The following is a 15,522-nucleotide window of genomic DNA, read 5'->3' on the forward strand; positions in this document are numbered from 1 at the left end:
GGAAATTAAGTATCAAAATATTAGATACCTTAAAAAACCTGAATAAATAGTAAATAAACATTTTCTAACAAAAAGTGCAAAGTAACAAGTAGAAAAAAAGAAAAATGCACAAAGAACTTGTATGGAGATTTTTCCATCTACAGATTTTTCCCTGACCTTCTTTTCTCTGTAAATTAAGGGTGCACACTATTGCTGGAAAACACAATCACTACTTAGCAGTCAGATGTCCATGTGCACAAAGACACAGATCCCTAAACAAGATCATATCTGCAGATTAAACATTTTTTTGTAGAAGCATTTTAAAAATTTTTAACTAGCACCTCATGACTACACCACGTTATGTACGAGACGCTGCAAAAGATACAGGCGCAAGTGGAATGCAAAAAACATGGTGACATTAATTTTTAAGTAAATATAATGGCCGATATATTGTCACCAAAAAATATTGAGGTCATGTACATATATTGCGCGATAAGTCGATATATAGATTATTGCGACAGGCCTAGTAAACAATGGCGTCGTCTATATTGCTTATCAGTTTGAGCTCGATTGAGAAGCAGAGGATATTATTAAAGAGGATCGTGCAGAACCTGTGCAAGCACGGCTTTTAATGGTAGGCCTATGTTTTTTGTTTGTTGTTGTCTCATACTTTTAGATATGCTGTTATTTGTAAATGCTACTGCTAGTTTATCAGGGTTTGTGATGTCACGAACCCGGGAAGTAACTTGTTGTAGTCCCTACCAGCTGTTTTTGTATGCATTAAACTGCCAGAATTTTAAAAGACGATATCTCCATTTGCATTGAACTTTTAGCTTCGTAACTTTGCAGATATTGTTTATGCTCAAACAGCAACATTACACACTAACTAACGTTAAAAAAGTGAAATCGCAATCAACCACCCATTTAATGCTGGGATGCTGATCTATCAGTGCACTTGTTTGAGTGCTATCTAGCCAGGATCGGCCACTGTGGGGAGCAGGTCTTAAAGCAATTCTGAGTGTCTGCTGCAGGTCTGCGTGCTGGAGGTCACATGAGCCATTCTCATGGCACTGATTGCTCATCTTTCATAACACTAAAGGGGAAGATGAACAGAGAGACTCTCACTACTGTATTAGACATGACCCTGTGGTTTATAGGAAAGCAAGCTCTGACTTAAGGGATAGTTCAACCAAAAATTTAATTTTGTCATTTACTCAATCATTCCAAACTTTTATGACATGTTTTTGAACATAAATGGAAATACTTTGAAGAATGGCTATGCTGCTATCCACTCAGTATTTATACCTGCCTCTTTAACGGGATAGTTCACCTAAAATGAAAATTACCCCATGATTTACTCACCCTCAAGTCATCCTTGTATATGACCTGTATATGACTTAATTCTTTCAGACGAATACAATCGGAGTAATATTAAAACAATGTCCTGGCTTCCAAGCTTTATAATGGCAGTGAATGGCTGTTGAGATTTCATTAGTGAAATAGAAGTCCAATAAAGGGCATCCATCCAGCATAAAAAATACTCCACGTGGCTCCAGGGGTTAATAAAAGTTTCTTGAAGTGAATTGATGCATTTGTGTAAGAAAAATATGCATATTTAAAACTTTATAAACCATAATCTCTAGCTTCTGCTAACTGTTGTACACGTGTACACAAGAGAGTGGCGTTTCAGCAGATGACATAGGACGTCGTAAGCTCTGGTGAGAAGTAACGAATGCGGAAGCCGTGTGGAGTACTTTTTATGATGGATGGATACACTTTATTGGACTTGATTTTCAACAGCCATTCACTGCCATTATAAAGCTTGGAAGAGCCAGGACATTTTTAATATAACTCCAGTTGTAGTTGTCTGAAAGAATATAGTCATATGCAACTAGGATGGCTTGACGGTGAGTAAATCATGGGGTAATTTTCCTTCTTGGGTGAACTATCCCTTTAAAGCTTAGATTTTTTGAAGTCTGCTTTGATTGGTCAACTGGCCAATCTGTTGTGATTGGTCACCTGCTTAGAGTGTGTACATTGTAGCTGTAACGCCCCATTCCATAATCAAGATTTAGTTATGAGATTTAGGCTTCATGAGTAGCTATAAACAGTATTATATCTATGGTAAATATGACGTTGATATTGGAAGGCCTTAAAGGGATGGTTAACCCAAAAATGAAAATTCTGTCACTAATTACTCATCCTCATGTCGTTCCAAACCCATAAGACCTTCGTTCAGATTCAGAACACAAATTAAGATATTTTTGATGAAATCCGAGAGGTTTCTGATCCTCCATAGACTGCAAGGGTCCTACCACGTTCAAGGCCCAGAAAGGTAACAAGAACATCAACAAAATAGTCCATGTGACATCAGTGGTTCAACTGTAATTTTATGAAGCTATGTTCTACGTCAGCAGCACCACACGCATACGTCGTGGTACTCTCGATAATGGCGGAAGATGTTAAATAAAGTCGTTATTTTTCTTTTTTTTGTGCACTGATTATGCAAATGTATAACATGGTGATGTAGCTAAGTCACATAAATAATGGCAGGACTACAAACAAGGCATTTCAGTCAAGTTTTTTTCTGCTTGAGAGATTACCTTTGTGTTTTGTAACTTTGCAGATCATTTACAAGCACAAACAGATATATTACACACTAAAGATAAAAAAGTCTTAGTTTTTCATAACCATTCTCAGTGGTTCCCAACCCTGCTCCTTGAGTACCCCTGACTTTTATAATTCCGCTGTGGATGCCATCTTCTGGTGAGAAGTGTGTTACTCTTCTGTGTAACAATTGCCTTTCCAATGCTAGTATGTTCTAGGTGACTTTCAGTGCATTGTTAAGTGGTTGCTAGGGTGTTCTGTGTGGTTGTTTACTGACCCAAGCCAAAAGAGCCTACCACTAAGTCTGTTCTAGCCTTGTAAATCGTAAGTCAGACTCACACTATTATCATTCATGTTCTGTTGCACAAATGATTCAGGATGAGTTACATCCCAAATTCTCAGGGTTAGAGGTACATTTGAGACAGGCAGTATAGTAGCTTTGCATTTGAGCAATGGAGAACAATCAAATAAGAAACATTGTAAGTAAGAAGAGAAAGGCATCTTGTCTAGCGCAGGCAGATGTTTGTGCTTGCGGTACACTGGTTTGAACTCTGACGGTCTCTTTCCCTGCTTCACTCTCTCCCTGACGTGCTTCGTGTCTCAATGGAAACCTCATGCATGTGCACTCCTTCCCACTCTGAAAGAGAGAGGAAGAGAGAGAGGGAGGGATTGCAAAGAGCAAGAAAGAATCACATCATCAGAAGATCAGCAGAGGAAAGCAGTCATAGCAGGGACCAGCAGGCTTTGCCATGCTCACTCAGAGGAATGGGGCGTGTACCGACTGCTTTCTGCCCAGGAAGGACGGCTCAGACCAGATGGATGTTCCGGGGTGTTCCTGCGCAATAGGGGACTGTCCCTGGGATTGTCTGACAGGGGTAGACGGCTGTTTATCGGACACTTCCTGCCTTTGGTTCCAGCTCCTGGCCAGGGCATACTGGGGGGATGTGGAACTGGGGCTTCGGGAGGCCCAGAAGGGCGTCTCTTGGCGAAAATTGAAGAAGACATCTCAGATGAACTGCATGCGGTCTTGGGTAAGGATCTGTGGATCTGCTGTAGGTTAAGAGTAGCAGAACTAAACAGGAGAAGATGGGTTCATTGTGACAGTCTGGTGCTGCAGCGGGATGGAGGGTTTTCACATTGGCAGAGGCTCCCAGCGGCATATTGAGTTACGCGGGGCTGAGTGGGGTGAGGAGATGGCTCTCAGGAATGCATTGTGCGTCACTGATGTCCAGGGTGGTTGGTTAGGTCTCCTACATTGAGCCAACATGTATTTTTCACAGCAAGAAGACTGTGTGTACGTGCCCTGGTTTCACGTTTCAGTTATTGTTCCTATGTAAGCAACCGTCCGAGTAGAGCAACCTTGGGATTGAACAGACTTTGGATGGGTAATTGCTCACATTTTTAACCTAACCCAGTGGATAATTGTTTCACTTGGATAACAGAGTTGTGGCTAAGTTGTTTTTATGTTTGGAAAAGTGTGTGTGTTTGGGAAAGCAAGATATTTCTGTGTTTGCAGGGAGCTCCACTGTGGCTAAAGAGTGACTCACGCTTGCCATAACTACAGGACGCACATGCATTTTGTCATGACAACATTTGCAAGAAAATGTTTGCTTAGAGGTTGCTCTGTCACATCTCAGGAGACTTCCCTGAAATGGATTTAAGTTTTTCATTTAGCTAACTATCAACCTTGTCTCAGATGTTTTGCCTTACGTTCCTCAAGAGAAATAAAAAATAGACAGTTGAGACAGTTGTTGACAGTAGGGGAATAGAGCTATAAAATGAATCGTTTGGTCTTTGAAGAATTTGATGAAGAACGTTTGAGTTCATTTTGAGATAAGTTTTTGGTATACGAGTTTGAGACCATGTTAAGATTTTTTTTCAAGAGAAATATAAAAAACAGGTGACATCTGAAACCGTCAATGTAATCGCATTGCTTTCTAGACAAACAAATGAGATCCTCCAGATTGGAAGGCTGAACCATAGCTTGGCTAAATTTGTCATGCCAACTTTTCTGGTATTACAAGTCCCAATGTAACTGGAACTTAAAAAAAACAGATGCTCGTGCTAGTGAAATCAGAGCATGTGATTGGATCTTAAATGTAACCAATGACCAATGGGATTGTGTGTATTATTCATGCTCTTTGATGGACTGGATGGTTTGTATGATGCTGTTTCTGGTGAGGAGGAGTCTCACACAGGGCAGCCATTCACTTCTCTTGGACTTTCCGCCATTCAGACGAGAGCTTTTTCCAGATGTATAATTTAACAGGTTAAATTTAGCATTGGAAACAGGGTTGTGTGCCCACCACATAGAGAATATGACTGGTTAATGGTAGGGAAATGAAAAATGAAAGGCAGAGGAATGTTGTGATGTTATAGTGGGTGTTTTTGGAAAACCACGTGTATGATTCAAGGTAGCATTCATAGGTGGACCTTCACATAACTATAATTATACGGAATGATTCCGTATAAAAAAAGTTCCGAAATTGAGCTCAAGAATATGTTGTGTGAAGAAATCTAGACTAATACCTGTGAAAATGTCTCACTGTTTGTCAGTGACTCAAATAATTGAACAAGAAGGATGTGTAAAATCATACAGAAATCACTATGCACAAGATGCATATTGCTTACTACACTACATAGCCTACTAGTATGCTAGTTTGCCATCCCAAACTTCTCTACCCATTTCTTTGTGAGATTTTGCAGTGGACTGTGTCCAACACTGGATGTAAGTGATTTAAATCCCAGTGATGTCATTTTCAGGCTCAGTTATGTAAAAGCCCAGCCCAGACTCTAGAGACGTCCACAGCTGTCTGTACCTGAGCCCAGCCACAAGCTAAAATACATCCATTCCCTTATAATACATCCATCTCCTGCAGGGCTAGACCACAGTCTGGTCTGTTTGGCAGCCAGAGTGACCCAGAGTCAGTGTGGTGTTGTCAGAGCCCACCACAAACACAAACCCTGTGACGGAATGGGATTCTACTGCCATTATTTGGCATGGGGGAAGTTGTGGCCTAATGGTTAGAGAGTCGGACTCGTAACCCAAAGGTTGCGGGTTTGAGTCTCGTACCGGCAGGGATTGTAGGTGGGGGGAGTGAATGTACAGCGCTCTCTCCCACCTTCAATACCACGACTGAGGTGCCCTTGAGCAAGGCACCGAACCCCCAACTGCTACCCGGGCACCGCAGCAAAAAAATGGCTGCCCACTGCTCTGGGTGTGTGTTCACGGTGTGTGTGTGCACTTTGGATGGGTTAAATGCAGAGCACTAATTCCAAGCATGGGTCACCATACTTGGCCACATGTCACTTCACTTCACTTCACTTATTTCATACTGTAATTGACACACATTTCCTAGGAGGATACGGAGGACGGCCTGACATCACCGGCCCAGATGCTACAATGTGACATAACCAGAAGAACGTTAGTGATATGGGTGTCAAAAAAAAAACACAGATTGTGTCGTTATGTACATACAGTAGGCCTATGTGTTGGTCATTGATCATAGGAAAGAAATGTCTGAGTTGACTCAGAGCATTTTCTGTGTGACCGTCATTGTCATGGCAGATATTTGAGAAGTGTAAAATCATGTCAGCGATGCTTTATAAACACTCACAGGATACTCTGTTTCTATACCTTCTGCCCTTAAGAGAAACCCATTGTTTTCAGATACCATATGAATGACATGATAACAAGGCACAGGAGCTCTGTTCCAAAACTTAGTGAGCTGCCTTGCTGATTTTTAAGGCAACAATTTAACCATCTAACAGCGTGTCGAAAATTAAACACATGGGAGACTTAACTTCACAGTTAATTAATATCGAGTCAGATATTAGCATGTTGCTAAGCTAATGATGTGGTACACTAATATGCATACAAATACACAGTTAAACACAGTAAAACTGCATTTAAATGTTTTTATCGATACTTACAAATACCATGACCAGTTGCTAGTGGTACAGAAATTTATTTTGAACTCTTATGAACTTCTTGAATGGTAGCTTGTTTCCTGGGTCTCATGGTTTGTTCATGAGTAACAGTTCATCTGCATTTCCTGGTCATAATGCAGTTCAATGCCTGTGAACATCATTTAGAACACTAAGAGTCTCAATGTGAGTGCTGATGTGCCAGGTTAAAAAGGCAAAGGTTTTGCTGCTGCATTGGGACAGAGAGTGCTTTGTGCAATGTTTAGATTCTTTCCGTTCTTTTTCACTCTTACTGATTACCATGTCGGTTTTGGGTCAAGCAGATTAGGAAAGACCCTCTAGAGATCATATTCTTTAAATTCTTTTGACCCTTTCTTGATTTGACAACAGTATTATACTGCACATGTGGCAAAATAAAGTGCAGAACCATTTGTAAATTGTGAAAAGAGAAGTGCTCTTCATTCATATGTGAGACGGGTCAGTTGTCACATTATGACAAGGGTCAGTAACAAGGATTGTGCTCAAATGTCTAATCACACAAAAGCTTGTTCTCCTTAGTGATGTTTTTTGTGACTTTTATCCTCCAGGCTAAAATTTTACTGTCATCATATGTTGTGTAAACAATAAAACAATGGCATATTCCTACAACTATAATGATATATGGTATATTTGAACATAATTTTTTTTTTAAAGAAGTCTATGTTTACCAAAGCTGCATTTATTTGATAAAAATGCAGTAAAAACAGCAATATTGTGAAATATTGTTACATTTTAAAATCAGTGTATTCTATTTTAATATATTTTAAAATGCAATTTATTCCTGTGATGCAAAGCTGAATTTTCAGCAGCCATTACTCCAGTCTTCAGTCTCACATGATCTTTCAGAAATCATTTTAATATGCTGATTTAAATATTTGGTCAGTAAACATTTCTTATTGTTATCAATGTTATCAGTGAGGAAATGTGATGCACTACCATTACAAAGATAAAAAAAAAATGTTTTACATTTATTCTTTAAAACTGTTCATCAAATAATCCTGAAAAACATATCATGGTTACCATAATGGTTACCAAAATCTGTAAACCATTATTAATATTTGAGCTGGTTTATGTTTATACAGAAAGTTACTTTCAAAAATAAACCTGCTTTGAAAAATATTCACAAATGAAAAAAAAGTGTAACCATTATCCAAAAGTGCCTATACTTTCAATTTTAGTGGTTTAAATAGAGGGAAAAAAACAAACACTTTTTTGAATATGTGTGTAGAGAGTTGTTCTGTGAAATAATAAATAATTGTTCTCTTAACCTTAAATATATATACACGGCCTACTGTAAGCTGACTCAAACAGGTTGTGTCGATGGGCGGTTAAATATCTGAATAATGGGAACTGTAAGAATTGAGCTTTAGCATAAATGTAGGGCCTTTGAGTCAAAGACTTCACCTCAATTTCCTCTGAGTGGATTGTCTCTGTAATTAGTGTGCTGCCACTTTGGATAAAAGTATCTGAATGACTAATTAACAGTGTTTGTTCTCTTTCTCAGGCTAAACAAAAGGATGGTTGTGAGTGCAGCGAGGCATCGGCTCTGTCTCCGGCCGCTGAAGAGGAGCACTTCTCATGGCCGGGGCCTAAAACATTGCACCTACACCGTACATCTCACGGCTTTGGCTTCACTCTCCGTCACTTCATCGTGTACCCACCCGAGTCAGCCGTGCAATCCTCTCTCAAGGTCAGCCCACAGCAAACATACAATGAAGTGCATTCCAGATCATTGGGTCAATTGGTTTTGTCAGTTTACTTCCTCTCTAAACATAATTTAGCTTCAGAGACTCTGGCAGAGACATGCTTAAATTGAAATGCTTACCTTTAGTGCTTTTCCTCATACACTAATAGGGAAATGTATGATGTTTGCATCTCAATCAGGGAAAAAAATAGCATCTACCGGGCCTCATAACATGTAGTGCTGCTTTATGTGTTTCTCAGCATTTCTCAATGTACTCGACTGTGGGGTGTAGAAATAAGTATCTCAGCATATTCCACTGCAGTGTTAAAGCTGTGCAGTCTCAAAAGTGCTATTTCTGTCAGCTTATCCAATTTTTATGGGAACCTATTGGAAACGCTCGTCAGCTGCTGTCAAGCCTGTTGTAAACTATATGCCACATTATGAGATACTTTTGGAAGCAATGAAACACTGAAATAAATTTTTATACTGAAACCAAAACATTTTCATTTAGTCGAAAACTGAAAATAAAGTGCATTTAATCATTGGTTAATTAATCAAAAATATGTAATAATCAGCACTCAAATAAAACTGAGTTGTATAACATTTAAATTGCACATAAGGCAGTTTTTATATCAGTGGTTTAATGATATAATTATGTTTCTACTCCAATTCATTGCAATATAAACTGATTGTAATAAAAGCTTGATTTCATGACAGATTTAAATTGCATTAAATAACGACGTCACTGTAATGAATATGTAATATAGTGCATGCATTTTGCAAATACTACCGTTATTTAACTAACGAGTTATGGACATTGAAATGCTTTACTGAGGATTGGTGTGGCTATAGAAATCTATCAAGTCACATTAAAGAGTGTCAAATCATTTGAATTTTGACATACATTTCAAAATGTTGTTATAAAATTGACAAAATGTGAAAACTGAGACTATGTTTCATATCAGAAGTAGCGAAGAACAAAGCTTATTGCAATAATTGTATGACATGTGCGTTACAAATAATGTTTAGTGAAGTTTGTTTTCATGCATCAGCTGAAAACTAGATACATTTTGTATTTAAGAATCTTCATTGGTTCATCAAAATGAAAGTCAATTAAAATTGAGAAATCAGTATTGTCAATCCAGTCCCAATGTACACAGTTTCGGTCAATGATTTCAGCCCTCCAAAACAGTTTTGGTCAAAACCAAAAATGTGTTTTTGGCTAAATATTTTCTGTTGCCAAAATTTTGGTGCATCATTTGTAGGTAGTTAGTTCTACTCAAAATTCTGGTTCACTTTATTACGAAAGAAACCATCTGACCAACATGTAATGTGACCAACCACTGTTTTCGTAGTTTTTAATTGCCATTTGTGACCCTGGGCCACAAAGCCAGTCATAAGGGTCAATTTTTTTAAATTGATTTATGCATCACCTGAAAGCTGAACAAATAAGCTTTCCATTGATGTGTGATTTGTTATGATAGGGCAACATTTGGCCGAGATACAACTATTTGAAAGTCTGGAATCTGAGGGTGCAAAATATTGAGAAAATCACCTATAAAGTTGTCCAAATTAAGTTCTTAGCAATGCATATTACTAATCAAAAATTAAGTTTTGATATATTTACTGTAGGAAATTTACAAAATATCTTCATGGAACATAATCTTTACTTAATATCCTAATGATTTTTGGCATAAAAGAAAAATCAATAATTTTGACCCATACAATGTATTTTTGGCTATTGCTACAAATAAACCTGTGCTACTTATGACTAGTCACATTTATATTATTTAAAATCTAGTTTATTATCTGTAAGATCTTCAAAGTTGTTGAGCATAGCATTTCGGTACATTTTAATCATGACTTGCACACTAGGCAAACTCCTAGAAGTTGCATCAGGTCAGCCATTTTTGTATGTAGTATGCATCAGACAGTGAATGAACTGTGGGTGGTCTATGAGCATGGGGTCAAAAGATGAGTCTAACCCAAAGTGGACAGTAGGCTGCCAAGTCTCCTCTTCTGATGGCATGCCTGTGGACCATTAACACACCATCTAATGCATCTTGCTCACAAAAATGGCAAATACAAGCTGCAAAAAAAGTTGGGGTCTTATCTGTTTGTCTAGATTTAGACAATTATTGTATATCTGGTTGCACAGATTTACGTGGAAAAGTTCCCAGGCTGCTACAATAAGCACTTCCAAGGAAGAACTAATCACTGGATTTGCCAGGTTTGCCAAGATAGAGGCATCAAATCAAAGATGTTCAGAATTTAGTTTGAGACACCTATTGACACACGGTTTATCCTTGAGCCCTCAGTATTTCAGATTTTCAGATTGTTCTGCTCCTAAACATAAATGGATGATTAACACGATGTTGGTCAGAAGGCTGTTTTGTGGACACACTAAGCTATGAAGCTGACCTGACTTTATGGCAATAGTCAAAAAACGACATGATCCCCTTAAAGAGATTAAAACGCTCTGTTCTCTCACCATCACCAGCCGGCGGTAATGGAGCATCTAGATAATGCTGTCACCATCAGCTGCTTCAGATACTGCTTCCTTACTGTTAGCAAACATGTGATTCACAGTAATCTGTTTGACACATAAAAGTGAGATTACTTTTTCTTGCAACATTAAACAGCTTTTGTAACGCATTTAACTTCAGTAATGTTTCCAAGTAAAACAAACTGTTGGGTGGCCGGACTTGATCCATCCAATAAGATTTTATTGGATTAGGATTTTTAATGCTATTATACATTTTTAATAAAATTTTCACTGTTCAAATTAATAATTTCATGATGATCATGTGACAATGAAGACTGGAGTAATGACTGCTGAAATTTCAGATTCCCCATCACAGGAATACATTGTTTTTATATTAAATTGTAATAATATTTCACAATATTTTCTTTACTGTATTTCCATCAAATAATTGCAGCCTTGATGAGCATGAGATAATTCTTTCAAAAACATTAAAACATCTTTGTGACCCCAAACTTTTGAACAGTAGTAAATTTTTAATGTATGAATGTATTTATTTATTTTAATTTGTTGTCACTTTAAAGTTTTCTGGAATGTTTAACTAGGTTTTAAAAAAGTGCTCAAATGAAGGATCTGAGACTAAATAACATTTGTTCACAGACTTATTTATTAATTGTCTCAGTAGGATTATACTTCAAATGGAACGTGATTCCAGTCCCACAAAGCTCTTGATTTCATGAATGTCTTTGAAACATTTTTAACACTCTTTTATCTTCTCTTTCTTTCAGGATGAAGACAATAGCAGCAGAGGTGAGTTTAACCGTTCTGTGATCCACCTTCACTGTGCTTGTTTATTTAAGGCTTTTCTCTGAGACATTGAACATGGCTATCTTGGACTGACAAGATCATAGCTAGCAACAAGATAATCACTGCAAGAATAGCCATGTTAATGATTTTGGTCCAGATCTTTTCTTGGAGAAACTAGATTCATGCTTCATAATAGTGGGTCGGAGGTTCTCATAAATTCAGGTCTATATCTGCTGTGTCTGTCACAAACTTCAGAGTGAGGTTTTATCTTCAGTGGCCTGTGTCTGACCTTGCACCATGTGAATTGCTGGGAATCTTTAATGCTCGCTCCCGGGGCAGGAAAACTCCCAGCTGGCAGTGCAGCGTGCTCTCTGGCGGTTGATCAGCTGCGGGCTGGTGTTTGGTTACTGCAGAGGAGTGTCATGACTGTTTTTGGAGTTACAAATCATGCAAAGTAGTAGAATGTACACAGGTCTGTTTTCAGTAGAAAAACAGCAGAATAAAGATCAGAAGCTGTGAAGTGAACCTGAGGTTTACAGGAGTGATTTAACTATAAGAAAGAGTGGGGCTGAAATATACATAGTAGAGCAAAGTGCGTATGTATATGTACAGTATATGAGAAGAGGGTTGCAAATGTTTGATTTTCACAGTGTTGGAGACCCTGGCAAGGTCTGACCAGATCTGTACGTTTTGTTGGCAGTTTCTTTCTCAGTCTTTCAGTGTTAGACCTAACATCATGTCCTAACCAGGGCTGGTTTCCCATTCAGTGACATAACTCACTGCTTAACTACCATAGTATGATGCAATGCGAGAAATTAACTAGCTAGTTGCGACTGTTTTCTGAAACTACTGTATAGTAACATGGTCACACCTCATTTGCTTAAACATTTGTTTCAACAGTATAGGGCTGTTGTTAATTACGTTAATGATTGCAATTAATGTCAGATAGTTATTTTACACAAAACAACTGAAAAAAAAGATTTTTTTTAAATCACGCTTACATGCAGTATGTAACTGTCACACTCTCGTAGGCTATATATGCAGTTCATTTAATCAGCATCATTCAAATTGGCACTGATTGTTGACACACTAAGGCCTCGTTTAATCTAGTGCGTTTTAGTTTTAAAACGCATAACTTTTGCTATGGTTACGCCTGTCGTTTACACTTCCGGCGTTTTCAAGGTCGACTTTTGAAAACGCTGCAGACCCCGCTTTAGTTTGAAAACTCCGGGGTTGCGTTTCAGTGTAAACGGAGCAAAACAGAGACTTTTGAAAATGATAGAGTGGCTGCCCACATTCGCTCTGCGTACCATTGACGACCGTGTAAACAATGACAGCATGCTCATTGTTGTAACCATAGATATGTATAGGTAGATTCCCCATTCGACCACTCCAAGCACAAAGAAGCTATCTAAATAATAGGGAATCTACCTATACATAGCTATGTTTGTACCTGCATGAATGGTCATGTGACATACGTTTTCGGTTGTGTAGTGTAGACGGAGATCGTTTCTGAAATGCAGTGAAAATGCCAGTGTAGATGAGAATCGTTTTCATTTTAAAACGCCATTTTAAAATGAAAACGCACTACTGTAAACGGGGCCTAAAATATATAGCTTGAAATTTGTATATATTTAACTGAAATTAAAGATATAGAATGTACTGCATGTTTGCATGTCTGCTAAGATGATCATGATCATGTAAGTCCACATGTCGTACTAACAAGAAACGTACTCGGTTACAAACGTAACCTCGGTTCCCTGAGATACGGGAATGAGTACTGCATCTTGCTAGACGCTATGGGAAAAATTCCTCCTGAACTGAAGCCTTTTTCAATCACGCAGTGAAACTGCACGGCCATTGGTTCGTGCAGTATATTTTAAAAACGAACCAATGGCTCGGCAGCGGTGCTGCACACGAACCAATGGCTCGGCAGCGGGGCTGCACGAACCTATGGCCGCGAAACCCGCCAGAATGGGCGGAATCATCTGGCTATATAAACGGCCGCTTCGCCATAGGATTCAGGTTACTTCGACTGAAGCGATTCTCAGGGAACTGAGGTTACGTTTGTAACCGAGTACGTTCCCTATCGATACTACACTCGTACTGCGTCTTGCTAGACGCTATGGGAACAGTACAATCACGCCGATGCCGTGGCAGAGGAACGACAATGGTAATCCTTGTCCTCGGCACCTCAGGGCCCAAGAGAACAAGAACAATAAATCCCTCCAGGCTAACGGGCTAAGCCTCACGAAGGCCTCACCCAGCCGAGTGATCGTTCCAGAAGACTTGCGCAGCCTCAGCACCTATGGGGGCCGAGAGCGCACAAGTAAGCTCTCTGATAGGTCTAGGCATATTACATCCAAACTGCACTCAGAGCGAACTGCGTGCCAGTTAAGCAGAAAGAACCCTTGCCTGCAAGGCAGGGACATCCAGGTTATAGAACCTAGCAAAAGTGGACGGCGAGGCCCAGCCGGACGCCGCACAAATTTCTGCAATGGTCACGCCGCCAGACCACGCCCCCGAAGAGGTGATGCCTCTAGTTGAGTGGGCTCGTACTCCAACGGGGCATTGTAGGCCCAAGGAAGAGTAGGCTAGCAGAATAGCGCCAATTATCCACTTAGAAAGTATTTGCTTCGTGACCGGGTGTCCTTTAGCGCGGCCACCGAAGCAAACAAAGACAAAGCAAGAAAAAAAAACAAGGAGCCACTTCGAAGACAGTCCCCCCTGGCGATTTATGTAGGACACCACCGTCATGCTGTCCGAAGTGTCTCCACTGCGAGGCGTGTCAACGGCGAGCAGGCTCTTCAGTCAGCGGAGATCGTGAAGAACGTCGTCGTCGCTGAAGGAGAAGAAATCTGAATCCTATGGCGAAGTGGCCGCTTATATAGTAAAGACGGAACTTGTAACTTTAATGAACTTGTAATGGGGGGAAGTCGTGGCCTAATGGTTAGAGAGTCGGACTCATAACCCAAAGGTTGTGGGTTCGAGTCTCGTACCGGCAGGGATTGTAGGTGGGGGGAGTGAATGTACAGCGCTCTCTCCCACCTTCAATACCACGACTGAGGTGCCCTTGAGCAAGGCACCGAACCCCCAACTGCTCCCCGGGCGCCGCAGCATAAATGGCTGCCCACTGCTCCGGGTGTGTGTTCACGGTTTGTGTGTGTTCACTGCTGTGTGTGTGCACTTTGGATGGGTAAATGCAGAGCACTAATTCCGAGTATGGGTCACCATACTTGGCCACATGTCACGTCACTTTTTTTTAATTGATTAATGATGCTTTTGGAAAATGCATTCCAGATACTTAACTTTTTTTCTTTTCCGATTATCACTCTGATTTACAAATTATTTAGAAATTGTATTTTATTAAGAAAAATGTTGTTACATCAAAATCATGTATTTAGAGTTGTATCATTCTGCATGAAAAAAAAAACATACAAAAAAAAACAAACAGATCATGCTGCATTGTATGATCTTAATTATTGGAATAACCAGAAGACCTTGAATAGTTCAGCATTTTTAAAGCACATATTTGAAATGTCAACAAAAGATTGCATGTTTCTGTAGTCTACATTATGTGTATTATCTTTAGCACAGAATGAATGCAATAGCTTACATAATGAACACCAGTGGCCTCCATATTTTGAGCAATAGTGGGTTAAAAGCTTCCGAGTTTCGTTCTTGGATTAACTGTACGAAACCTGTCAACTTTGAAGTACATCGCCTCATCTTTAGTATCCAAATGGTTTCCATCACCTGTTTCCAGCACATTATGACTTCCAGAAAATCCATCTGTGCATTAACTTTAATGTGGATTTTTGTGTGCATATCAATTATTTCCATTCATGTGTTGTTTAAGTGCAAATTCTAAATTTGCATATAGTTGGCTTGAAACCCAGCAATTGAATAATATGCAATAAACATTTTATAGTGTAGTTTACTGTATGACTGAATGATCCCTTTGTCCATTGTGGTCAAGGCAGCACCATCTCTCTCT

At 39.3% G+C, this 15,522-nt stretch overlaps 1 protein-coding gene across 3 annotated transcripts in view; it reads left to right on the forward strand.

Annotated features, from left to right (window-relative positions):
- LOC107664664 (rho GTPase-activating protein 21-like) overlaps window positions 1-15,522 on the forward strand; it is a 104,548-nt gene that overhangs the window by 43,083 nt on the left and 45,943 nt on the right. For all 3 annotated transcript variants that reach the window (XM_016455297.1, XM_016455299.1, XM_016455298.1), the window contains exons 3-4: window positions 8,057-8,242; window positions 11,507-11,528. In XM_016455297.1, the coding sequence (XP_016310783.1) occupies window positions 8,057-8,242; window positions 11,507-11,528 (208 nt within the window). The remainder of the gene's footprint in view (window positions 1-8,056; window positions 8,243-11,506; window positions 11,529-15,522) is intronic.

This window comes from Sinocyclocheilus anshuiensis, unplaced genomic scaffold, assembly GCF_001515605.1.
Source record: "Sinocyclocheilus anshuiensis isolate Anshui unplaced genomic scaffold, SAMN03320099.WGS_v1.1 scaffold35, whole genome shotgun sequence".
Lineage (NCBI taxonomy): Eukaryota > Metazoa > Chordata > Actinopteri > Cypriniformes > Cyprinidae > Sinocyclocheilus > Sinocyclocheilus anshuiensis.